Source organism: Leishmania martiniquensis, chromosome 16, assembly GCF_017916325.1.
Source record: "Leishmania martiniquensis isolate LSCM1 chromosome 16, whole genome shotgun sequence".
Classification (NCBI taxonomy): Eukaryota; Euglenozoa; class Kinetoplastea; order Trypanosomatida; family Trypanosomatidae; genus Leishmania; species Leishmania martiniquensis.
In genome coordinates, this window is record NC_090151.1 from 232,487 (window position 1) to 257,214 (window position 24,728).

At 63.5% G+C, this 24,728-nt stretch overlaps 7 protein-coding genes across 7 annotated transcripts; all 7 read right to left on the reverse strand.

The window, feature by feature from the left end:
- Positions 1 to 232: 232 nt before the first annotated feature.
- Positions 233 to 1,582, reverse strand: LSCM1_05703 (uncharacterized protein; the record flags this gene model as incomplete). Its single annotated transcript, XM_067323148.1, has 1 exon — positions 233 to 1,582. The coding sequence occupies one exon, from the start codon at positions 1,580 to 1,582 to the stop codon at positions 233 to 235; it is 1,350 nt and encodes a 449-aa protein (XP_067179783.1).
- An 896-nt stretch (positions 1,583 to 2,478) lies between these two features.
- Positions 2,479 to 4,134, reverse strand: LSCM1_05704 (uncharacterized protein; the record flags this gene model as incomplete). The annotated part of the gene is made up of 1 exon (XM_067323149.1): positions 2,479 to 4,134. The coding sequence occupies one exon, from the start codon at positions 4,132 to 4,134 to the stop codon at positions 2,479 to 2,481; it is 1,656 nt and encodes a 551-aa protein (XP_067179784.1).
- Positions 4,135 to 5,004: 870 nt separating this feature from the next.
- On the reverse strand, positions 5,005 to 7,473 carry LSCM1_05705 (uncharacterized protein; the record flags this gene model as incomplete). Its single annotated transcript, XM_067323150.1, has 1 exon — positions 5,005 to 7,473. One exon carries the CDS (start codon positions 7,471 to 7,473, stop codon positions 5,005 to 5,007), a length of 2,469 nt encoding a protein of 822 aa, XP_067179785.1.
- Positions 7,474 to 8,757: 1,284 nt separating this feature from the next.
- LSCM1_05706 (uncharacterized protein) lies at positions 8,758 to 11,619 on the reverse strand (the record flags this gene model as incomplete). Its single annotated transcript, XM_067323151.1, has 1 exon — positions 8,758 to 11,619. One exon carries the CDS (start codon positions 11,617 to 11,619, stop codon positions 8,758 to 8,760), a length of 2,862 nt encoding a protein of 953 aa, XP_067179786.1.
- A 658-nt stretch (positions 11,620 to 12,277) lies between these two features.
- LSCM1_05707 (uncharacterized protein) lies at positions 12,278 to 13,864 on the reverse strand (the record flags this gene model as incomplete). The annotated part of the gene is made up of 1 exon (XM_067323152.1): positions 12,278 to 13,864. One exon carries the CDS (start codon positions 13,862 to 13,864, stop codon positions 12,278 to 12,280), a length of 1,587 nt encoding a protein of 528 aa, XP_067179787.1.
- A 1,039-nt stretch (positions 13,865 to 14,903) lies between these two features.
- LSCM1_05708 (uncharacterized protein) lies at positions 14,904 to 20,360 on the reverse strand (the record flags this gene model as incomplete). The annotated part of the gene is made up of 1 exon (XM_067323153.1): positions 14,904 to 20,360. One exon carries the CDS (start codon positions 20,358 to 20,360, stop codon positions 14,904 to 14,906), a length of 5,457 nt encoding a protein of 1,818 aa, XP_067179788.1.
- A 1,307-nt stretch (positions 20,361 to 21,667) lies between these two features.
- LSCM1_05709 (uncharacterized protein) lies at positions 21,668 to 23,884 on the reverse strand (the record flags this gene model as incomplete). The annotated part of the gene is made up of 1 exon (XM_067323154.1): positions 21,668 to 23,884. The coding sequence occupies one exon, from the start codon at positions 23,882 to 23,884 to the stop codon at positions 21,668 to 21,670; it is 2,217 nt and encodes a 738-aa protein (XP_067179789.1).
- Between the last annotated feature and the right edge of the window lie 844 nt (positions 23,885 to 24,728).

Below are 24,728 nucleotides of genomic sequence, written 5' to 3' on the forward strand. Positions count from 1 at the left end.
GGCGTCATAGCGCTTGTGCATGCAACTCGCCAACACATTTTTCTTCATCTTTTCAGCACGCGCATGAGGGAAAGGTGTGTGTGTGTGTGGAGCGTCTGTACTCGCTGCGAGCGCGTGAGAGACGGATGAACGGAGTACGCGTATGCGCTATCACGTCCTCTGCGCAGCGAGCGTGTGCTCATTTTTTATTGGCCGCTGCCGCCACTGCCGTCGGCCGACGCACCGCCCGCAGTCATGGGCGCCTCATCCACATCTGGAACGGGCAGTGATCACTGCCCATCACCGTCGGCATGGGGAAGCAGTCCACGACGTACGATGCCAGCCGCGAAGAGACGATGAAGTAGTCGAGGCGCCACCCCAAGTTCCTCGGACGACCGTTGATACGCTGAGACCAGAAGGAGTAGACCGGGCCAGCCTGGGGGTAGAGTAGCCGAAACGCATCCACCGAGCTCGTCCGCCGCATCGTCTCCCGCAACGACATCCGCTCCTCTGGCGCGAACCCGCTGCACTCCTGCATCGACTTGAACGTGCCTGCATAATAGCGGTCGTAGTCGCGCTCTGCCACGTTGAGGTCGCCAGTCCAGATAAAGCCATGCGGGCCTCCCCCGCCACCCGCCGCCGCCGCGGTGGACGGGGTGGCGGCACCTGTGGTAGCCCAGGCATCCAGCTTGTGAAGGTACGCCCTCATGCTTGGATCAAAGGCTTGGATGCGGTACGGCAGCCGCGTCAGTCCCATCCCGCTGTTTGCCACGTAAGTGTTGACGAGGGCGATACGCGATGACGCCGACGGCGCGGGGGAGCAGTCAGAAGAGAGGAATGTCGTCAGCACGCGGCCCTCCTCATCGCCAACGCCCTCTACCAGTACCGTTGAGCCGGTAGTCGCGCCTGCCTGTGGTGCGGACGGCAGCGAGAAGCCACGGGTGCACTGCGCGTGAAGCTCTTGCACTACAGTGCTCTTCTTCATGTAGGTGCGCGTGCCCGAGTACCCCCGCTTGAAGGCGCACGGGTGATCCACAAAGGCGTAGCCGTCCACCACGCCGAGGGCTGCATTGGCCTCCACCTCGTTGATGTTCAGCTTCGTCTCCTGTAGGCACAGAACATCTGGCTTCTCAGCTTCCATGAGTTCTCTCAGCGCTGAGGCGTTCTTCCTCAGCAGCCCACGCAGGCCCGCCACGTTCCACGTGATGAACTTGTACATGTGCGCCGGGTCGAAGTCGCTGTCCGTGGTCTTGCGCACGAATGGCACCACCTCCGACCAGATCTCTGCCTCAGACTTCTTTGTGTTGAGGGCGGCGAGGGCCTCAGCGGTGCGGATGAGTGGGCCGACATCGCCGTTCGTGATCTTCGGTGCGCTGCTCGTGCGACGTACGAGGTTCGTAGCCGCTGTCTTCGCCTTCGCTCCGCCTTTAGCCGTGAGCGTGGCAGACGTGGCGACCGCCGCGGTAGGCGTTACCACGCATTCCGCCTCAACCTGCTGGCCGTCAGCAGCTTTCTTCAAGGGCGGCAACTCGGACGGCGATGACGAGGAGGCTGGTGAGGACGTCGCATCACTGCTAGACTGCCGGCGTCGCTTCGCTGCCATGGTGACGCGATGCTGGAAAGGAGGGGGAGGGGGGGAAGAGCTGAAGGTGTGCAGCGCAGCGCGCTCAAATACGCGGTGAATGAGCGGCACGGTGGAGAGGAGGGGCGAGAGGAGAAGAGGGCGAAGCCGAAAGCGGAGAAGACCGCGCATGCGGACGCGCACGCGTGAGTTTTAAAAGAGAGGGATAGGGAGAGAAAGACAGGCAGTCAGAGAGAGAGGCAGAAGGATGGGGAAGCGTGTCGAGTGTCCCAAGCGGCGGCTCATGCGCTGCGCACACATGCGGCGTCGGCGCGATCGACAGAAGAATGGGAGGGGAGGGGGGAGGTAAAAGGGAGGAACGAAGGAGTCACCGCCACGCACTCGCGGATGCGTAAGCCGCACTGCATCCCACCATCGAGCACTGAGCAAGGCACACAACACGAGAAGCGCCGGAGCGTACACGTCTGCAGCCCTCAGCACCAGCAAAGACGCATGACCGCGCAGGCGCTGCGACGCCCTTTTCCCTGTGCATTCTCTTTTCTTTTCTGTACTTCTTACTTACCACTGCTGCCCGTCGTGCGCGGCCGTCCCTCTCTTTCTCCCTTTACTCTGGGCAACGAAACGCGCAGTACACAAAAGGCAGCAGTGACCGTGTGAGAGGATGGAGAGGGGGAGGGGGAGGCAGGGGCCCCATCGGACACATGCGTGCAAGTCCCTCTCCTCCGCGCTCTCTCCAGGCACACACGGAGAGCGGCACCATCAAACGCCGAAGTAGAGGCCCTCCTCCTCCTTCCCGCGTTGCGAGATCATGTGCGCGGAGGCAGAGGCGTCCCGCGCATGCGTGTCATCCGCCTGCAGGGCGCAGCCATCACTGGCAGTGTCGCTCGCGCGGCGGCGTGCGTCGCCCCCCTCCCTGTTTAGTGCCGGCGCTTCTTCTTCTGCACCGCGACCGTCGCGCCGACAGGCCCGGCGGGCTTGGCCTGCGACGCGATCTCTGGATCGCGACGAAGCAATGCTGCCGCGCGAGAGGTGCCCCCTGGTGGTCGGTACGCCTGCGGCTTCGGCTTCTCCTCCCCGGTAGCGCGCGGGGAGGCTGCACGCGGCAGATATTTGTCGGGCGCGCGCATCGCAATCCAATGCGCCCCGTACAGCACGGGGTACTTCTTTGTCAGCACCCGCGCCCCATTCAGCTTCGTCACGACGATCTTGTTGTCCATGCGCAGCCGCGTGAAGACGGTGGAGCATAGAAAGTTGTAGCTGTCAGGGGCCCACTTCTGAAAGCTGCACTTCTCGTTGAACTCACCGGTGCAAGCCGCCGAAGACGCTACGGGAGCGGTGGCGGTGGGGCCCGCGCTGACCCCTGCGGCCTGCGCTAGCTGAGGGCGAGCGTAGAACTGGTAGTCGCCTGCGAGGTTGCCGCTGCCACCCACCACGAACCGGGAGCCGTTGGGGGCCCACGCAACCATGTTGCGCGGCGCCTCACCGAAGGTCATCTGTGCGACGCCGTTCTTGTTGAACAGTGTGCATTTGTTGCGCGGCATCTTTCCATGAATGACAAGCAGCTCATCCGACGTGGGTGACCACTGACAGTCATGCACTGTCTCGCCCTCGCCTTTCAGCTTGACATCCGTGACGCTTCGATTCATGACGTCGATGATGTGCAGCTGCACGGTGCCGTAGTAGCTCTTTCCGCTCGGGTCCCGTTCAGACTTGACGAGAAGCACCACATAACTACCGGACGGGCTCCAAAAAAGGCTGGCTGTCTCGGCGCGGCCGAAGTTCAGCTGGTACAGCGGGCCGTCACGCAGCTGAGGGAGTCGGTAAATGCAGAACGTGGCTTGGCGCTGCTTGTAGAAGGGCTTGAACAACGCGAGCATCGGGCGACCCTCGGCCGGCGCCGTCGCGTACTCGATCTCCTTGTCCTGCGCCAGCATCAGGTCTACCTTGCTCAGTCCCCCGTTGACGGTAGCTGCGCCGTCCTGATCGGCGTCATCTGGCTGCTCGCCTCTATCCCCGTCGGTGCCTTCCACCAGCACCGTAGACGACGCCGTGGCTGCGAGGCCGCCGTTCATTGCGTGCATCCAGCCCTGCACCGGCCGTACCACGTACGCCTCGTCCGCCGTCCAGACCATCGCCGGCCAGCGGGCCTGCATGCCGCGGCGCAGCAGCACCCCTTTCGCGGTTTCGAAGACGCTCAGGTTACCGTCGGGGGTTCGCTTTGGATCCATGGCGGCGTACGCGACGAGGTACGTGCCCTTCGGCGAGAAGGCCAGGTGGACCGCCACATGGGGCATGGGGACGGAGAAGAGTGTTTGAAAGCGGAACCGGCACGGGTCGTCCTCGGCGGCGGCGGTGTTCTCGACCACCTCCGTGTACGTCAGCGTGGTGGTGGTCGCGTGGGCGAAGCACGTGGGCCGCGCAGGGTTGAAGGCAACCTCGCACTCGCGATAGTCACCGGTGTAGCGGTTCGCCTCGCCGTCGAGCTCCGTCAGACTCGCCGCCTTCTCGCTGTAAACGGCAAGGACGATCGAGTCGTCCTTGCGCAGGACCATGGGGAGGAGCTCGGCAGGCATGATGCAGTCACCCTTGTGATGTCTCTGTTGGAATGAGCGAAGGAGGAGGAGTGCGCCCACACACACATACACAGAGAGAGAGCGAAGGGGGCAAGATGGTAGTCCCTGTGATAGGGGGACGTGAGCGATGGCGCGTGCCGAGGCGTGGCGGTGACCTTAGGGCTGCAAAGGGGAGGGGGGAGGGGGGAAGGGGGGAGGCGATCACAGCGTCGATCCGTAGCTGCGTCCCATGCTGATGGTTGGCACACCCGAGCGGAGGGAGAAGAGAGTCACAGGAGGGGTTAAGAAAACGGGAGCAGCACACAGCGGCAGACAGAGAGAGGCACACGCATGGGCACCTTCGCATTCGGAGTGGGGGTTGAAAGGCGTCGGTGAACGTGTCCGCCGCAGCAGCAGCAGCCTCGGCGCCAGTGAGTGAGAGAGAGAGGAGCAAGACGCTGATGTCGAGAAAGGCGGGCATGGCGCGTGCACGATTGTCCCTCTCCTCCGCCAGTCGCGGCGCGGCATCATCTTCACACTCCGTTCAGCCCGTGTGTGTGTGTGTGCTTTCGCCTGCAAGACACATGGATGCACGCAGCGCCCTTGATTCCAAACCACCGCCAGCGCTGTGGCCACGGGCAGGCCCTTCTATTATCTTCGCGCCATATCCCGGACTCCTTTCATGAAAGGGCGGCAATGCGTGGGGACCCGGACGCCACTCTACCCGCTGGCCGCCACCATACGGGATGGCCATCAAGCGGCGCCCCTCGAAGCGACACAAACGAAGTGAAATCGCGCCGATACAAATGTAATGACGATCAGACACATACACACACACTCTCACTCACTCACTCACACTCACACACACACTCACGAGGAGAGGGAGGACACTTAAAGCGGCGGCAGCGGCATTGGTGAATCGTCTGAAGCGACAGAAGGGGAGTAAGCACCCGGGGTCCGGTTCCCAAGACGGAACTGCGGCTCCACCAGCTGCCGCTGCTCTCGCTCTTGTGCATACAGCTCGCCCGCGCTGCTGCTCGTCTCTTCGTCGCCCTCCTCATCCGCGTCCGACATGGGCAGGACAATGGGCAGGTCTGGTGGGAGCGGCTCACTCGGCCGGTAAGTCTTCAGGTAAGGATTCCACTCGATAATAGTGAGCACCGTTAAGTTGTAGGCTGCAGCAATGCCCTCGAGCGTGTCGTAGTCGTCTCCGTCTGCCATCTCCGCTTCATCGAGGGCGCTAGCTACATCACCTCGCTTCCGCAGGTATTGCGGTGGCGGCTCGACCACGCGGCTAAGCGGCGACGTGGATCGGCAAGCACCAAAGCTACCGCGCGGCCGCAAGCGACTCAGGTTCGGAGGGGGACTGCAGGCGTTACGTCCTAGCATGGCCGGGGGACGCATAGAGGGGGTGTCCTCCTCCTCGTCTTCCATGAAGCCGTCTGCGTCGCTTAGCGGCGACTCGGCTGCCTCAGGCTGGGCCCCTGAGCGACTTTCAGAGGAGGAGAGCGGAGAACTGAGAGGACTGTGGTCCGCATCTGAGCAGCTGGTGTGAGAGCGAGTCGCGCCAGTCGTGCGCTGTGGGCCAGGACAGTCTCGGTGCTGAATTGGGGTCCGGAAGCGGCTCGGGCTGTCGATGTTGCAGCTGGCCACGGCTGCCCTGCAGACTGTGGCAGCTGAAGCCGGGAGTTGCGCCTTCGTCACCGGGGAGCCGGCCGAGCTGTCGGACGGAGCAGCGAGGGACGGCGACAACGTAGAAGCTTGTTGGCGCTGTTGCGACGATGAGCGTCGCCTGAGCCTCTGCACATCTGTGCCGCCACCCTCTCCGCCCTCTTTTTCTTCCCCGGCGCGCGTACGGCCGTTTGCAGTGCTACTCCACCCCTCGTCACCGAGCGAGGAGGGAGGTGAAAGGGCAGAGAGCGACACGCTTGACTGCCGCGTCGGCGACGGCAGCGGCAACGCCCGTGCTCTGTCCTTCGCCTGTTGACGCTGCACCGCAGACGCTGCTGTAGCAACACCGGCAGTGCGATGTCCTTCGCCTCGCCGATCCCCATCCCCGTCGGTGGTACAAGACTGCAATCTGCTCTGGGAAAGCGCGTTGCTCGCACCAGATGTCGCTATCGTGCCACTGATAGAGCTCGGCGATTTTGGTGTGACGGCAGGGGCCCCCAGCACCTCTCCAGCTAGGCTGCTCGAGGGGAAGCGGAAATGGCCGCGCGCGTAGATCGCTCGTGCACTGGCAGCGCAGTCGCCACTGCCAACAGAGTCTCGGCGATGAAAACAGTCGTGTGACGGTGTCGCATCAAGGCCCGCCACTGCTGCCGATGGCGACGTCGCAGCCCCTCGGAGGTGCGACGGCGCCAGGGAGGGTGCAGGTGGCGAGGGTGAAAGGGCTTGCGCTGTGGCGCGGCGGCGGCGGGCCTTGCTGCTGGAGGTCCCATCGCTCTTCGGACTCGGTGACAGCTTTGAGACGTCCTCCCTTAAGTCGATCAGATCGCACCCGTCGGGAGCGGAGGGCAGGCTGACAGACATGGACATCAGCAGAGGCGCGGGGGCGCAGGAGGGGGGAGCAGCGTCAGCGCCGCTATTTGACATCGACAGCTCTTGCACTCGAGGAGACTGGCTCGCGCCACGTCCACTGACCACAGTCCAGGCGCTGTATCGCCCCTGACTCGCACCGCCTTCGCTACTATGCGGAAGGACGCCACTGCCCACTCCGCCACTGGAGCCGCCTGCGCCGGCAGCTCTGTTTGCGGAACTGTTCTGACGGCAAGCGGCGCTGGAGTTGTGCCGGCGATACGCGACGCGCTCGCCGGTACCCGCATCACTCCCCTGCGTTCTGGCAGACGTGGAGCGTGCCACGGAGGCCGAATCGCTCACCGCGACTTCTAACGGCCCTGTTGCGCTGACAGCCGGCCTTGTGCGTGACGCCGATGCCGCTGACGGTCGCAGCGGCGAGCCCGAGGAAGGTGCAGGTCGCACCTTGAGGAAGGTGTCGGGCGGCAGCACGTCCTCCTCGTGGAGGGTAGGCGGCAGCTGCGGGTTCCAGTGAAGGATGTCGGCGACTGAAACCCTCAGAGCTGCAGCGACACTGCGAAGCGTCTGCTGCTGAGTAGGGGCACACCATTGCAGACCCTCTGCGCCGCCGTCGCTACGCGGAAGTGGTTGCAACGTCTGTTCGCGTTGCACCGCGGCAGCCCAGTGAGCCAGCGCCGTTGCACGAGAAAGCGCTAACTGCAGTTCCGACGCCACCTCGTCCGGAAGGGTTGGTGGCTGTTCGTGCCGGTGGCCGCTGCGACACACACCCAGAGGTTGCAGTGCTGCGTGCAGCAGCTCCACCTGTCTCCTAAGGCCCTCCATTGGTCGGCAGCCGTCCTCCTCTGCTGTGCGTGACGCCTCTCGCCGCAGCTTTTTCACTTTATCGCTCGCCTTTTCGGCCCACTCGCCCACCCCGCACACTTTCTCCGCCGCGCTGTGCCTCACCTGCGCGCTCGCGTACGTCTCACTACGTAAGAGGAGGAGGAATGGTGGTCTACTTGAAGGCGTGTGGGTGTATATATATGTATATGTATATGGCTGGGTGTTCACGGTACTGTGCTGAGGTAAAGGAGCGGTCTTGGATGAAGGTGGTGTGGGCGCCAGTGATGAGGTCGGTGCGGAGAGGGGGGTGCATGTATGTGCATTGGGGTGGTGGCCTCAAGGTGGGTGGCTCGAAGCGAATCAGTCGCGCCGTCCAGCATCTGAGGCAGCTCACACACACGCACGCGCACCACCACCACCAGAGGAGGTTCCACGTCCCTCGGCGAGTGCTGCTGAGATGGCCGCGGCCGTTGTCGATCGATCGTCGGACTTGCCGCCTTCTAGACGAAGAAGAAGTGAAAGCCAATGGGTAGAGGAATCCGGTATGCCTCGCGTGACGAAAGAGCAGTGAATGGGTGAGCAGAGGGAAGGAGACAGTTAAGAAGCGCGCGAGACGAGCGCAGGTGCCGCTTTACATGCCGGACGAAGAGCACGTCGGCCCCCGCACCCCTCCCTCCCTTTCCTGTCCTGTGCGACGGTGCATACCACACGAACATGTGTGTGTGCGTATATGTGTACCGTTCATGCACAAATATGGGCGATGGAGGGGAGACGGTGGCTGTGTGTTTCCACAGGCCAGCAGTCCCTCCCCATCCCGCAGCCCAGCGAACTAGGAAACTATGCAAGCGGGCGTGCATCCTTGCGTGAAGGGCTTCAGGAGGAGGGGGAGGGCGGCCGTAGAGGGTGCCTCCGCGCTGTCTTGGGCCCTTTCGTGGCTCCTGATGGACTTGGAGGTGGTGCGTGCGCTGCCCAAATCACGCCGCTCGTTGCACCCGCAGGCTTCATGCGTCACACTGGGTTACGTGCACTCTATGTGTCTTGATCCATGTCAGCTGTCGTCTCCTCCCCCACCCTCTCTCACCCTCCTCTCCTATACGCTCGGCTTTGTTGCGCCTCGCATCCGTGATGGTCGCATGCTCTCACCTACCGAGTGCGAGACCCGCTAGTGTGTGGCGGGCGGGGGGAGGGAGGTAGAGAGCAAGGATGTGGAAGATTGGCAGTCACTCAAGGAAGCACCCTCCCCGCCCGCTCGACCGCGCTGCTCTCCCTCCGCCTCGAGGCTCCTTAGAGCGCACGTCTCGTGGCGTGTTCGGCTGCGGTCTTCTGCAGTTTCCCAATCGCTTTCAGCAGCTGATCATGTCGGCGAATGTCGCGCTCCAGCTGCTCACGCGCAACGACAAGCTCTGCGGCCTTGGACGATGAAGGAGGGGACTTGTGGGAGAGAAAGCTGTGTGGGCAGGGCAGGAGCGTCTCCGGCGTGGAAACGGGAGGCGATGCTGACAGATCCATTTGGCGCTGATGTGAACGAGTCGCATCGAGCAGCCAGTGTGAGGTGATGCTGGACGCATGTTCGTGGTCCTGCGACGCCCCACTTCTGCCCACGTCCCCCCACGTGGCGGACGCGCCCGCGTCGAAGGATGGCGCACCGGGAAAGACGGAAGTGATCGCAGGAAAAGCAACGCCGGGGCTGTTGCTGTGTCGCGGTGCGTTGCCGGACGGAGGTGGCGCGGAAAGGAGCTGGCGGGGCCAGGCGGCATGCGAGGCGGTGTGTGTGATCAGCGATGCGTACCCGGGCACACCCACGAAGAGAGGCGGCCTCGCTGGCGAGGGGTTCGAAGAGGATGCCGCGAGGCGCGAGGGCGTCACCAGCGGCGGCGTGGGAAACGAAGCATCGAAAGTCGTCTCCACAGCGGAAGGTACGTGCGAGCCGGCATGGGGGCGCGGGGGGGCGTACGGATGATACACCTGGTGAGCCGATGAAGGGGCGGCTCCCACCGCTGCCTCGGCCGGCGACGCACTTGGCGATGGCCGCTGCGCTACCCGCGCAGCCACAGATACCGGTGTCGAGGCGTAGCTCGGCAGCGGTAGCCGTGATGGCTTGCTGTGCACCGCGCAGTCGATGAGGTGCGCCGCTGCTGTAAAGGAATCCCTCTCGCACGCGCCATCCGCGCCCCCATGAACAGCAACTGCTTCTACATCCGCCATGGTGGACGTATTCACGCTCATCAGGGCCTCTGCCTCGCTTGAAGTAGGAGCAGCGAAGGCCAAAAGAGGTGGCCGCCCCGCTGCCGCCGATGAAGGCCGCTGCGGCAACGGCGCAACGGAAGCATCACTGGCCCACGTCGCCTCCGCCCCTAGCCGCTGCTGCTGGAGGAGAGTGAGACAACGCTGTCGCCACGCGTCCGCCTCACAACGCAGCACCTCAACGTACTCCAGGGAATCATGTACGGGAATTGCCGCGTCACCCGCGGTGGCATGGCCGCGAGGCCCACCGACATCGTCCTTGATGCGCATATTGCCACCGTCGGCTGTGTGCGCAACCACCTGTGGCGTCGCTACGGCGAGCTCGTCACTTGCAGCACCAGCCTCACCAACGATACCTTGCGCGCAGTCGTGTGACGCTGCCCCATGTCGCAAAGGCAGAGGCGTACTACCCTCTGCTTCACACTCCACGGTCCGCGTGTGGTGGCGCTGACGATGGGAATGCTGAGACTGCTCCTGCTCCCAGCTAATGCACTCGATCATTTCATGGATATCAGCCAAATCGGCATCCCGCCGCTTTCTCTCGTCCGCGCACCGGGCCAGCAAGTCATAGAAGCGCCTCTGCCACACACGCGTACTTTCCGGTGTGAAAGATAAGCCCCGCGTCCCCTTCAGTGCGGGCAACGCCGCTGGCGGAGGCGGCGACCGCGAAGCGCGGACACAGCGAGCCGCCTCCGCTGCAAGGCGTCGAATGCGGCGATGTCGGCGAGACCTCGTCACTGAAGAGCGACGATAACGGCGGACCAGCGAAGCAGGAGCGGCATGGGTCTCGTGGCGCGCCTCGTCACCTTCTCGACCTTTAGGTGTCGTATAGCCGTCGGTGAGGTGCGCCTTGCGATGATGGCGCTTCTGCGAGCGGGTGCGCGCCCGATGGTGCGCGGCACTGCTCCTGTGACGCGGCTGCTCAGACTTGTGTGATGCACCTGTGATGGTGTGGTGACGGTTGACAAAGCTGGAGCGCCGCCGATGTCTTGGCCTCTCTAGAGCAGAGTGTGTTCGTCGAGGCCCGTGTTGTCTTCGTGACGCTATGCGGCGTCCATGTCGCGAGGAGGCAGCGGAGGAAGCCCTGTTCGGCGCACGCCGTGATGACGGAGAGGGAAGCCCGCAACCAACTGGAGACTCAGCGATGGAGGTAGATGGACTTGTGGACGGCAGGCTGCTGCTGGTCGCAGATGCGTTGGTGGACGCCGTAGCGGCAAACGACGACGTCAGCGACGAAGTGCCGCGATGTGGGCTGCGAGGAGAGCGGGAGTTGTCCGCGCGAGACTGGCGAGTGGCTGCGGAGACACTGCTCGTCCTCTTTGACGCCCTCACACAAGTCGAGGATGCCGGGCGCGGCGGCGCACTACCTCGCTCGTTGGCCGTGCACCGCCGCCGCCCCCCGCGCGTCGTCGCCTCCCGGGCACGAGAATCAGGAGGCGGTACATGCACTGCTGCAGTGTCGGCCTCTGCCTCACCACTCGTAGCGAGACGCTCGCCCGCCGCCTGCGCGGCTGCAGTGGTGCTTCGCTGTGCGTGGGCATCGCTCATGGTGGAGTCGCCGAGTGCAGTCGCATTCACGTTGAAAGAGGACTCCATCTGACGGACGCGCTGCTGCAGCTGCCGAGTTATGTATCGGGACTCGGCAAGGTGGCGCACAAGCTCAGCGACGTCGCGAACGCCGATGCGGGGGGCGATGCTAGAGGCGGCGGAGTGGAGAGACAGCAGGGTGGAGTCCGGCAGGGCAGGGAAGGCCGGAGAAGGGACAGCTGGCGGCGGCGTGAAAGCTGACACCACAGGAGACGCCACCCTGAGTGAGGAACGGAGAGGCTGTAGCGCGAGGGCAGCATTCGGCAACGCTGAGGACGACGGTAGGTACGTTGCGTGCGGGCCGGACGTCGGCATACCCATGTCAGACGAGGGCCACCGAGGGGGCGGCGGTGGCAGCTTGCCGCAGTGTTGCCGCGGCTGCATGGTGGCTGAGAGATAGAGAAAGGGGGGAGGCGGTGGCAGTCCGAGGGAGGAGACGGTGGGGAGGGGAGGGGGGGATCGGCGGGTGCTGTTGAAGCAGGCGGTGTGCGTGGAGCAACGGCGCTCATCTGCAGCGCGGGCAGAGGTGCCTCTTTGTGCGCGCGCTGTGCAGTGCTGAGGTGGTTTGGAGGGCAACTGCTTGACTCGAGTGGGGGACTCCATGAGAGATGACGCAGCACGTACTCCGACATGTGGCAATCTCTGCTCCGTCTCAGTGAGTGGGGCGACACACACACACATACGCACAAGCAACGAAAAAAAAAAGCTGAGGGTCAACGAAAGCGTTTCACAGGCAGGTGACAAGACGCATAGAGGTCGCGGCGCGGACCTGCTGTGCTGCCTTTGGCGAGGCGCACGTGTGTCGCGGTTGCAGATAGCAGAGCGGTAACCAGCAGGCGTGAAGGCACGTGCAGCCCATTCACCTATACGTGTGTGTTTGGTGCATACGCTTACACGCGTGCGAGCGGCGGCGCGCCCCCCCCTCCCTCCTCCTTACCACAGACTTCGTGAACATCGGCGGGGCGCGCCCTGTTCAGGAGAAAGAGAGGTCTAGTGCGATGCTCCGGACGAGATGCTGCACAAGGCTCGCCACCTCGTCGGTGGTCCATCGTCGCTCAGCCGCAGGAGAGCCAGAAGGCTGGCTGATTGTTGGGCCGGCGGTGGAGTGAACGCTCTCCAGTCCACTGCATGTGGACCCTATCGCCCCCGATGCATTCGGGGCTTCAGCAAGGATGTGGCCGAGAGTGCACCGCAGTCGGTGAGTGAGTACTCGTCGCACCGTGGTCGATGCGATAAGCTCCGAGGACGCGGTGGGCGACAAGCCGGTGCCGCCGCCTGCGGTACGATGATTGGTGCGCAGCTTCGCCTCCACGTACTCCAGCAGCGCATCCGGCAGGCCGTTGTCGCGCAGGTTCAGCTCTGCTATTGCGTTGTTGAGGTACAGAGCCGTGACGAGTGGAAATGATGTCACGGCCTCGTAGACGCCGACGTGGCGGCCAGCCGAAAATGTCATGTCGCTCAGGAGAGTCGCTGCCAACCGTTTCCCTCTAGCGCCATGGTGCAATGTCGTCGCCGAGAGAAGGAAATAAGTGCCCAGTAGGTTGTGGGAAAGGTCGAGGCGGCGCAGCGGCTGCCGGGCAACCACCGCGGCGGCTGATATATCTTCTCCAAAGGGCACGGATGCAGGAGCACTCGCCCCCACGAGTGGACGTGTCGCCGCTAAAGACCGAGCGACAATCAGCTCAGCAAGAGCCGCTATTGCCAACCCGCCACGGCGGCCGCTGATGCTGTTGCGACTCAAGTTCAGCACCTCCAGCGAAGGATGCAGCTGCAGCGCGGCGCACAGCAACGCAAGCCCAGGTTCGTGTGTGCCTAAGCGGTTGTCCGATAAGTTGAGTGAGTGCAGATACGGGCATGATGCGAGAAGCGACGACAGCGGTCCGCCGTCTGCGAGCTCCGCGCCGCTGAGATCCAGTAACTGCAGCGCGTGCATCGCGCAGAATTCAAGGATGGGATGCGGAGCTGAGCACGGTGTGGACAGCGGCAGCAGTCCCGGTAGATGGGCACCACTTCCTTCGCAGCTGCAAGCTGGTCCTACCGGTGCCGGCTTCAAGGAAGCGGTGGCCGCTTGCCGACAGAGGCAGCGCAGTCCAACGTCGCCGAGAGCCGTGTCACGCAGAGATAAACTGCGCAGTGGCACGGCAGTCACCAAACTTCGAAGAGTTGCGATCCACTCCGACGACGGCATCCAGAGACCGCACAAGTCAAGCGACAGCCCGGCCTCGAGCCCACTTCCTTTCCTGCTGTCGATGTTGCACAACGCGATCGGTGACGTCTTTGTCTCCGTCGTGCCATGAACTTTGCTGCTACGGCACGCACCAGTCGCAGTCGTGGCAGCAGGTGTGCCATCGTTTCCTATATGAAGCTGATCTCGGCTCTGATCAACTTCCAGAGCCCGCAGGACACGAGAGAGCACCGCAGGATGCATGCTCACCTCTTCCTCTGTGCAGCAAGCGCCGTATAGAGAGAGCCACGCCCGCACCCGTGCCGCTGCAGGCGATGCCTCGACGTCTTGGGCGCCGGCCGCGATCGGCGCTGATGGCGACAACGAGGACTTCATCGCTTTTTTCCTTCATAATCACCGTCGGGGATCCAACGGGGCAGGAAGGGGGAGGGGCGCAGGTGGCGTTCAACGTCGAGCAGAGGATGCGGGCGGGGAGTGGGGGTGTCATGCGGTGTGCAGCGACTCGCCGTTCCCCCAAGCGGCGTACGATTTGCTATGCACCAGGTGTATGTGTGTGTGTGTGTGTGTAAGCGTCACAATCATGTATGGCAGCGACGGTGAGCACGCGCAAAGCTGCAGAAATTATGGGAGGTGACAGGGGCTCGAGAAGCGGGCGCCCCACATTGCTCTTCCCTCTCCTCCTTCAAGCACAGAGAGAGAGAGCAGCAGCAAAGGTTAGGATGCACAAGCACACCACTGTCAGCGCTGCCACCACCGACGCCACGCATGCATGCATCCATGGGCAACGCCACAGTCCCATAGGGCACAAAACGGTAGGGGATGAACAGAGAGGTCAAGTGAACGATGCAGAAGAGTGGCGCACTGGCGCGCGCGCGTGAGCGCTCCGTTTTCTTTTTTTGTTGCTGTTACGTCGCCTTTCGTTGCTGCTTGCGCCGATGCTCGGCGGCCACGCAGAGGAGAGCCCTGTCGCTGAGAAGGCGGCGGGGTGCTCCACTCGAGCCTCCCCCCGCTGTGTCTCCCACCCATCCATCATGCCTGCCCGCGTTCTTTGCTGACGTGACGCGCACGCACACACATGTGCATGCCGTCCCCACCCCCGCTTCAATGGGCATGCGACAGGAACGTGCACCTCGATAGGAAACAAGAAGAGGAGGGAGACATGCGGAGACTGCGCGGTGCTTGCACGCTCGATGAGGCATGTGGGCGTTCCGGGCCTGCGCAAGCAGGCCGCCCCTGCATGATGCAGCTTATTTGTTGCTCGGTTGCTGCTTAGGCCCGTAACGACCGCTGACGCCTTAGGTGTGTAGCCTAGCCAACAGACATGCACTCCCATGCACGCGCGGAGCCGCTCCTCACGGCACCTCCTGCCGGCGCCCATACCCTCTCCGCTACGGCTGTGGTGCGCCGCCGGACTCTACGCACTGGGCAGCGGGGCCTCGCACATCTCGCACACCACCATGCCGGGTGCATTAAAGAAGGTGCACACGGCGCATGACACGCCCTGTACCTCCACGGAGTTTGAGATGCCTGGCGAGGGCGTCGCAGCAGCCACACCAACAGCAGATGCCGCCGGCACGGACCCACCGTGGCTGCCCTGGAGTCGCGTCTCACGGAAAGCCACCGTGTGCTCGCGGAAGACTGGCGCGGCAGATGTGCCACTGCAAGCGCCGGCTTGAAGCAGCTCTGGCGGAATCGCCTCCCACTCCTCGTCGAGCGTCGCCGTCGTGGCGCATGTCTGCGCGATGGCATCGACAGACTGGACCGAGAGCGTCTCACCGTCTCGGATGCCCAGCTCCTGAAGTGTGGCGTCGTCGAGCGATGCATCCTCCGACGCGGTTCCGCAAGGGTGCTCTCCCGACGCCTCCGTCGCCTGCAGTAGCGGCGAGCGACGCTTGAGGGGCTTGCCCTTTCCTCGGCTGACCTGCAGAGCCTCGGCGGGCACCAGGTACCCGTGCCTCTCGCGCAGGTGCGCGCTTATGTAGACCTTCAGCTGCCCGAGCGTCGTGTAATAGTGAATCCCCGCAGGGATCGCCGCAGTGCCAGCGGCGGCGGCGTTGCTGCCGCCTGTGTGCTGTACCGCGGCCGAGGTCAGCACGCTCACGGCGTCGTAATAGTTCTTGCGGCTCTTCTTCACGTGTATGTTCAGCCTCAACGATCCATTCACGAAGGACTCGCAGTGGGCGTCGAAGTCGGCGAGCATTGCCGCGCAGCACGGCGCGCACGCCGAGGGCACTAGCTCGCGTGCGCCTTTGTGAAAGCGCACCTGAACTACGGCGTCGGCGATGGGAACAGTCTGCGCACGAGCCTTGGCGACTGGCACCGCCGCAGGCGACGCGACCCTGCGATCCTCGTTGATGGAGGCAAAGGGCTTCGCTTGCTCCTTCGCTGACTCTGCCGAGCCCGCACACCCCTCCGCTGCCTCAGCGTCCACGTCCGTCACTTCCGCGTGAGGCTCCGCACCTCCCACTGTCGCCTCAGCAGCGGGCACACCCATGCTGACGCTAGCCGTCGACGTCGCGCGCGCCAGCATGCCCGGCTTGCCATACTGCGTCAGCACCGCCACATACTCGTCCATCGGCAATATCACCATCGGCGGTAGCCAGCACTGACTGCGGTGCTCTGCCGCCGTGGGGCCCGTACACGGTGCCGCTGCGGACGACGCTCCGGCCCGCTCTATCTGCATCCCACACCAGAGCAGCTCCGCCCGCTTCGCCCGCGCCCCTTGCCAGAAGCTGTCAGAAGGATTTAGCCACGATACCTCCAGCAGACTCCCGCAGTGCGCGCACTTGAACTTGTCGAAGGAGATGCGCGGCAGTGCCAGCAAGGGGTCGCTGGCGACATCATCGCCGTCTTTGCTGATGCCGGACGCGATGTCCTCGCTCTGCATCGCCGCGTACCACTGCGCCACCCACCAAGTCGGCACACATCCATACGTGATCGTGTAGTCCGGCACCGTCTGCAATTTCATTTTCTCCAGCGCCTCCTCCGCGTAATACAAGCGGCCCTCCAGTGTCTGCGGATCGGGTGGTGGCAGAGCCGTAGGAGCGGGAGGGATGCCTGTGGCTCTTTCTCCCCGGCCACCATCCTGGCCCCCTCCACGCCGCCGCATCTTCACACGCGCGTTCCAGGAGGCATCATGCTGCCGCTTCTTCTCTAGCGCTGTGTGCAGCCGCTGCACCTCGCTCGACTGGAGGGCCACTCGCTGCTGATGTGACTCGGTCCAATTCCTCACGTACTCGCGGTACTCACGTTCGCCGTGCTGCTTGAAGAAGAGCCGATTCGGGTGCTGGGCAGCGAGCAGCTGCTCCTCGTTCTCTGCGCCACTAGCTAGCAGCAGTTTCGAGACCCCGGCGGGGGAGGTCATTGCCCCGGCAAGCCACAGAGACGGGTAGCGCTTGCGCTCCTCCATCCTCTTCATGCGCCGCTGGTGGCGCGAAGTGAGATGCTGTACGCTTGACCGCATGCACTCGGGGCACGTCGTGCTTGCTTCCGAAGCAGGGATGAGTGGAAGTAAGAGGCGCTCCACGTCGTCCTCGCTCACGCTCCAGTGCGGGTTCGACGTACGCAGGGAGCCAGAGCGATGCGCCATCGTGAGCACCTCCACGAAGCGGCGCATCCAGTAGCGCCGCAAGGAGTCTGGGATGGCCAAGAGGTGCTGGCCAGGTCGCAGGACACCGTGCGGACATAGCACCTGCGCCGACAGGTTCAAGTCACCTCGGTCCACGTTAAGGGTGGTCAGGCTAAACAAGTTGCCTGCGTTCATGAGGGACGTAGAGAGCGTCTCGGGTACCGTAGGACACGCGAGAGAGGAGGCGGAAGAAGCGAGGGCGGTCAATGCTGCTGCTATGGACGACGTTGACGCCGTCGCTGCCGGCGGCGGCGCCATACATGCCTCGCGCATCACCAGCACACCCGTGTAGCCTTCAGCCTCCCGCACGCGGCTCCATCGAAGCTGGCTCGCGTAGAACGAAGCCCACGCCTCGACAACGGTCTCACTGACAAGCACGCGTCGCTGCTGTCCATCTTCACTCGCATGCTGCCACGTGTTCTGCGTACCTGCAGCTGGCGTAGCGGCACCGAGTCCAGCATCGCTGCTGCCCTGCTCCCCTTCCTCACCCCCTGTGTGTCTCTTCCACCGCTCAGCCTCTTCCCACGCACGTGTGAGGCTGCGCTCCGCCTCCTCATCCTCAGCAGTGCGCGAGGCAAGCGCCTGCACTCCGGCAGCCATGGCAGTAGCGCATAGCGGGCACATGTTGGTGTCCGTGATGGCGCAGTTCCACGGCGCGTCGCGGGCGGCGACGTACCCTGCAACCGACTCCCCAAAGCGAGCCGTCTGCGACGCCCCCGCTGTGAAGGCCGATGCGGGTGTGCCGTCGTCCTCCACCGTAGTCAAGGGCACGCCGCAGAGAGCGAGAAAACGGGCAAGCTTCGCAAACGCAGATGCCGAGACCAACTTGTACGATGCCCACGGCGACAGATAACCGTGCGCGCAGGTTAGCGCGGGCATTGCGTTCAGCAGCGAGCACTGGCGCACCTGCTGACGAACCTCTTCAGCTGTCCGCATATGGCCGTGGCGGAGGGGGCCGGCCGTCGCAGTGACTACGGTACCTTCGACCGCGGCGCCGCAGCGACTGTCAGACGTGTCCTCCTGAGACTCAGCAGCAATCAGGCTCGCACCAATACCGGCAGCACCGCTCGCAGGCTCCAAATCGGCATCGTCCTCGGCACTGCCGGGGATGGTGTCCGAGTCCTTCTTGTTGCGCTTTAGCTGCGACTCGGCACCGCCGCCGAGCGCTGCCGCATCCACGTAGGCGGGCAAGAAGAAGCGGCCAAAGTTCTGCAACCAGCGAGTGGGAAGTACGTAGAGCGACTGCTGTGTCGTCGCTGCCGTCGATATCCATGCCGGAGGACTTGGCGCGGCCGCGCCGCTTTCGAACACGGCCTTCGCTGCTGTGGCCCACTCGTCGAAAAGGGTCGACGCTTTCGCACGCTGCTCCACCCAGTCGCGGCGCTTGGCGAGGCATGCCTCGTTTACGCGATCGACGTACTGGCGCAAGTATACGGGGTACTCTGCCGGGGTGGGGGTGGCGCTGGTAGGTGGAGCGGCAGCAAGGTGCTGTGGCTGCGGCGGGTTACCCGTGCTGGAGGGCTTCAATAACGACGCAGAGTTTGGCGATGACGATGGAGTGGCGATGCGGTGATACACAAGCAGGTAAGCGTCTGGCGACGTGCCGCGCTGTCCTTGGTAGCGATTCAGCCTCGAAACCTCTGCGTCGTTGAAGTTCAGCCACGAGCTGCCACTGTTGCACGACTCCGCCGAAGTGATGGAGACCTTGCCGTGGTAGGTGTAGTGGCCAGATACAGCGGTGTCGCCAAGATGGTTCACCACACCGCGCAGCTCGTACAGATAGTGGATCTCAGTCTCCTCCGGCGCCGCGCCGTCACCGCCAGCAGGTGTCGATGTGCTGCTCTGCTTCTGCTCATGCCACTGTCTCATGTAGGTCGCCATGTCGAGCTGAAGCGGGAAGGAGGAAGTGGTTGTCACCTTGTGCCGCTGGAGTGTATGCACGTCGAACTCGAAGCGGTTCCAGTGGATCACGAGCACATCAGGCAGGGTGCGTATGTACTGCAGCGACGTGGCCACCGCCGTTTGACCGCACTTATCGCACATGAACCCATCCACCGCCTCTGGCTTTGAGAACTGCGACAGAGACTCCTCTAAGGTGGAGCACACAGGCAATGAGAGGTACAGGAAGGGCTCGGCTCGCTTGGCCGACCGGCCGCACGCACCACACCGCCGGTCGTACAGCAGCGTCCCAGAGAAGGTGCGGGTGACAGCAGCCTTCACCGATGGGCCGCAATGGCACTGCAGCCAGTCGAGCAGCAGTGTGAAGAATTCCTGTGCGTCCTGCTGCACCTTTACATCAAGGGAGAGGTACGTGGCGAACGATTGCGGGTCTGCCCCGGCGCCCTCGCGACTGAAGGCCATGAGAGCAAATAATTCCTTTAGCCCCGACTCGGCCAGCTGGTCGGCGCCGGTGCTGCCCTGTGCCTCTGAAACCGTCACGTAGTGACGCTCATTCCCCGTCGCGTCGTCGTTCAGAATCGCGCGGCGCACGTAGGTGATGCTGAAGATGAGCTGCAGAACAGAGCTGAAGTAGCAAGTATTCATTAAGTTGCGCACGCCACGCCACAAGCACGGAAAGGTCGGATCGCTCATGACAGAACTTTCCGCAGCGTCGCCGGCGGCCGTCGCCCTCCGCTCGCCCTCGGCTGAGTCTCCGCGCGAGCTCTTCGTGGCTCGTGCTGCACCTTGCTCGCGCGCTGGTGAGGCGGGCAGTGACGACGCTGCGCCGACACTTGCCGCGGTCGTGCTGCTGCTCCTCACCTTAGGCAGCGGCACCACGTAAGGGCCGTCCCCCATCATGGCCTTTAAGCAGTCCTCACGCGCTGCAGCGTCGCTACCGAGCAGCTGGAGACCTGCCATGCAGTGCGGCGACGCTGCGCAGTTCAGCAGGCGCTCCTTCTCGGACTTATGCTTCGTTATGCACGGCATCTGCAGCCGGTACGCCTTGCGAAGCAGTGCAGGCGGCAGGGCAGCGCGCAGCATCCGCATTTCCTCGCATGGCGCGGGGTGCTCAATAGGGTCAAGAGGGGATTTGTGAGGCTCCCCTCCCCCCTCAGAGCTGGCAGCGGCGGCAAGGGGAGTCGCGCCACCGGCGGTAGCGCGCGACGGTGGCGCCAGCATCCCAAGCAGGTCTTGCCGAGGGGTGCAGTGGGCACGCGCACATCCCTCTAGTACCTCCGACGCCCAGAGATCGCTCGCACCCAACTGGGCAGCGGGCGCCGTCTTCGTCACGCAAGCATTCATGAGTGTGCTCGCTGTGAGAAAGCTATGTAGAGAGAGCGGGAGGGAGGGAGGGAGGCGGACGAACACGGCAGACGGGAAGAGATCGGCGCGTGGGCGGGTAGGCAGTGAGGAGAGCTGCGGCGACTAGACCCGCCACAGCGAATCGAAGAAGCCAAACGGGGAGGAAGTTCAGTCGGTGGGCGGTCACGCACGCAGAGACTCACACAGCCACTGAGAGAGGTGAAGAGAAGACAAATTGGTGACCCGGAAAGGGGGGTGGAGAGGTAAGGTCAGGTGAGGAGGGGGAAGGCGCTGTGCCTCTGCCACCTCCGCCAACGTCAGCTCTTCTCTTTTTTCTTCTCACGCGAGGCAGAGGTGGGTTTCAGGTGAAGCAAGCGTCAACGCGCTTATCTATATTTATGTGTGTATGTGTGTGCGCGCGCACGCGTGTCTGTCGTTCAAAAAATGATGTCCCCGCGTACGTGGATGAAGCCAATCGAATATCCGTCAGCATCACACCAACCCTGTCGAGGGATGCGAAGAGGCAAGGCGAACGCCGCGACTGCGCCCCTCCCTCTCGGTCGGAGAGCGGCAGGGAGGGGAAGGGGGGTGAGTAGAGAGCCGCGTCGCGGGCGAGAAGGGGGCCGAGACTGTGCCGCAAGCACGTGCGACAGTGAGCAGGTGGGGGGAAGGAAGAACGGAAGCCGACATCGCGGTAGAGAGTCCAGAGTGCGACGACATGACGTTAGCAGGTGACCCGATGTAAAGCGGGGGAACAGAGATGCTAGAAGTGAGGCCGGTGTGGAGCACCGGCCTCAACTCCGGGCCTGCTCAAGCACGCTCATGCCCGCAGTGCTCTTCGGCGTACAAGCACGTGAGCGTGGCGAGCCCCTTCTGCGTCCCACCTCTCATAGGCATGCATGGGAGCAGCATCCAAGTTGCTCTCTGTGCTCCATAGAATCCTGAGATACGCCTTGTGTGTGATGTCCCTACACAGCCACGTGCGAGAGCACGCCGCTGCGCTCTCTCCCCCCTCAGACTCGTCCACCCCCTCTCTGGAGGTGCTCGACGGACTTAGCGAAAGAGAACGTGAGGATAGCGGGAGCCCTCTTTTCTTTTTTCTTTTTCGCAGCGAAGCCGCAGATTTACGCGCATCGTATCGCGATGCAGGGGTTCCAACACCCCCTCCACCCACCCCTGGCGCTGCGCTGAGTAGAGCGAGCACCCGCCCTGATTATATATACGCAAAGAAACCGCACCAGCCCCACCCCCACGTCTGTGTACCCCAGACGTAAGGGTCGCCCTCGAGCTGCGAAACTGCCGCGCACTCACGCCAGTAGGGTGAGCAGCGGGTACTGGTCTGACACGGAGCAGCGCACGCGAGAGCTGACCCGTGCCTGTCGGGGCGGAAAGGACAACGCCTCCTCAGCGCGTGTTATCGGGGGCGCGTCAGCTACTGCAGATCCAGGCTCTTCTGCCTCACCCTCAGGATCGCCGCTGGCAGTTTCGGCAGTTGCCGAGAGTGCCGACGTTGCGGGCCTACGCTTGGTGTTCTGCAGATTGAGATACCGCGCATGCCAAGCCTGCTCAGACGCCGACAGGTCGACCTCCACGGTGGGCCGCAGTACCACCACGCGGCAGTAGCGATATTGCCGCAGAAAAGGGTGGGCGGAAAGGTGCCCGCTTCGCGAAGGTGGGCCACGGCGCACCCAGCCCCGCAGAAGGCAGCGCTGAAACCGCCCAGCTACCTCTGGCATGCCCACGGTAATGTCATCCGACGCGCAAACGTCATCGTCGGCGCCCTCTGTCGTTCCATGGGCCCCCGCCGCTGAAGCCGCCGTGCCATCGTGCCGATCCCCAGCGTGTTCGACAAGCGTGGCCGCGCGCACTGAAGAGGAGCGTACTCGCCACGAGCCCGTCGTACCGTCCCGAGAGGCGGTGAGAGGGATCGGTGTGCCGACTGGGGCGTCCGCGGCTACGGCAACAACGGTGGTGGCTATCGCCTCCATGGCCTGACTCTCCGTCGTCTCTGAGGCAGCCGCCTTCTCCAGAGCACCGTCAGCCGTTGAAGGCTGAGTTGGAGGCGTCGATTGCGGCCTGCTGCTCGCCGCCTTGGACCTCACCACGCGCGCGAGCCTCTCCGACACCCCGGGCGACACCACATTTCGAGAGGGCTGGAAATAGAAATAGTTTGTCGTCCGATCAATACGGTGCCGCGCGCACGTGTTCGTCGTCCGCTCTTGCAGCGCCGGCGACCCTGCCCGCACCCACGTGTCCTCGAAGCCAGGGACGTGCTCGCGAGCACCGGTGAAAAGGTTGCCGACCACCACGTCAGGCCGCACATGATGATACACCCAGTCGAGCGCCATCGCACGGTGTGCGTCCAGCTGGCCCGGAGGCCGTCCGTACCGCTTGGCGGCAGGCAAAGAAGACGGCTGCTGAGCTTGGAGCGTGAAAGGGCTGCCCTCCGCACTGATCGCGGCGTCGGCGAGCAGTCCCTCCGCGTTGGTCCCGAGACTCTTGCCACGGTACGAGAGGTCCAGGGTAGTAAGCACGCAGCGGTGACACACCGAGCCAGCCTCGCTGCCCCGCTTCGTCCCGGGGCTGGTTACATCGCAGGGTTCAGACGAGGCGGTGTCCGATGCTGAGGCGGCACTGGCTGAAGATTGTGGAGATGGCGCGGCACAGGTGCGGCTGGACAGCTCAACTGTGAGGCCGCCACCCATGCCGGGGAGCAGCTTAGCATCCCAAGCAGAGCCCTCCTTGATGAACAGCTGCACCTCGCCACAACGGCCGTTGCGAGCACGGCCAACAAGACGGTAGCGGCACGAGAGCGAGGAGGCAGCTGTTGCCCTCGGAGAGCCTGCAGCAGGCGCAGAAGCGTCCGTGCTCTGCTGCCGCTGCTCATGACAGCCAGTAGTCACTGGTGCCTCGGTGGCTTGAGGCGCTACAGACGCAGGTAGCGATGACGACGTCGGCAAAGCGCTGCTTGAGAGCCGGTTCTGAAGCTCACGCGCTAACTCAGCGCAGTGGATGCGGAGGCGCCCTTCCGCTGCCGTTGTGAGCAATTTTGGTGCGGTACCCTCGTGGGGAGTGGCCGTGAGCGCCGCCGCCAACTGCGGGGTGGAGTCTTGCAGAGCGACTACGTCTGACCCGGCGTTTCGGATGGTCTCGCACAGGAGTGGGAGGCGCTCCGCCATGGAGAGGCGACGCCGGCAGCCGCGATGGGTATGACAGGAGCCATCCACGGCCCACGACAACAGAGACAGTGGCGGTGGGCGTGCAATGTGTGATGGCCGTGACGTAGTCAGTGGCGGCGACTCCAACGAGGGCGCCGCGCCAGATGATGGTGGCGGTGGAGGCGGCGCATCCGACAAGGCTGCCGTCGATGCGTGGCGGCACGCAACCACCGCTGTACTCAGGCTACAACTCGGGAAGGAAGCACAGGTACGCCTGAAGGAAGCAAGGAGACCATGCGCCCAACAGACTCCATGACGGCGCGTGCGGTGCGCTAGTCGATCACCGCGAATTTGCCGTCTAAGCATGATGGGTGCGTGTTTGGTGCTCTGCGTTGTGTGCAGGCATGTGCTTGGGAGTGTCCTTGCGAGCCTGCAGCGATATGGCATCCGCGGTGGAAGAGGAAAGGGATGCGGAGACAGCACCTAACGATGCGGATGCGATGGTCTCCATCGTGCACACGCGCGGCATACACACACCGGCGCGTGCGATGCGTAAGGAGGGATAGAAGTGGAAATAAAAAAAAAGAAATATGAGATACCAGCAGAGCCGGCGTAGGTGTTGCTGGGTAGCACAGAGAAGCAGCCGCATAGAGACAAGAAACGTGAGGAGGCGGATAGAGGAAGGAGCGAGAAGCGCAATGGTGTCGCGGATGCTGCGCACCATGCGTCTCTGTGCCCGGCCACCGTCAGCGCAGGCGCCGGCGTCACCGGAGCCCTCCTCCCCACCCACCCCCCACACACACACCTTTGGAGAAGCAAAACAAGCAGCGCACCTCTCCTCCTGCTCATGGGAAAGGCACTGCCCCCCCTGCGCCACGCTCCTCTCAGAAGAGACGGACATTCGTCCACTCCTTCACTCACACACACAAACACATACACACACACACGGCACGCATGAGTGAGGAGAGGAGACTGGCAAGGCACAAGAGAGGCCCTTCGTCACGTGTTTAAATATTTTCTCGTTCATGGGAAGAGGAAGCCGATTGGCACTCAGCGTGGGTTTGTGTGTGTAGGCGTGTAGTGAGGGGGGTGCGAAGGCATCCCTCGCAGCCGTCCTCGCAGAGCACCTCTCAAAGTTTGGCAGAGCAGTCCAACACACCCGTCAACGCCGTGAGTAGGCGCAGGCATGGAGAACGACGCGCATGCACAT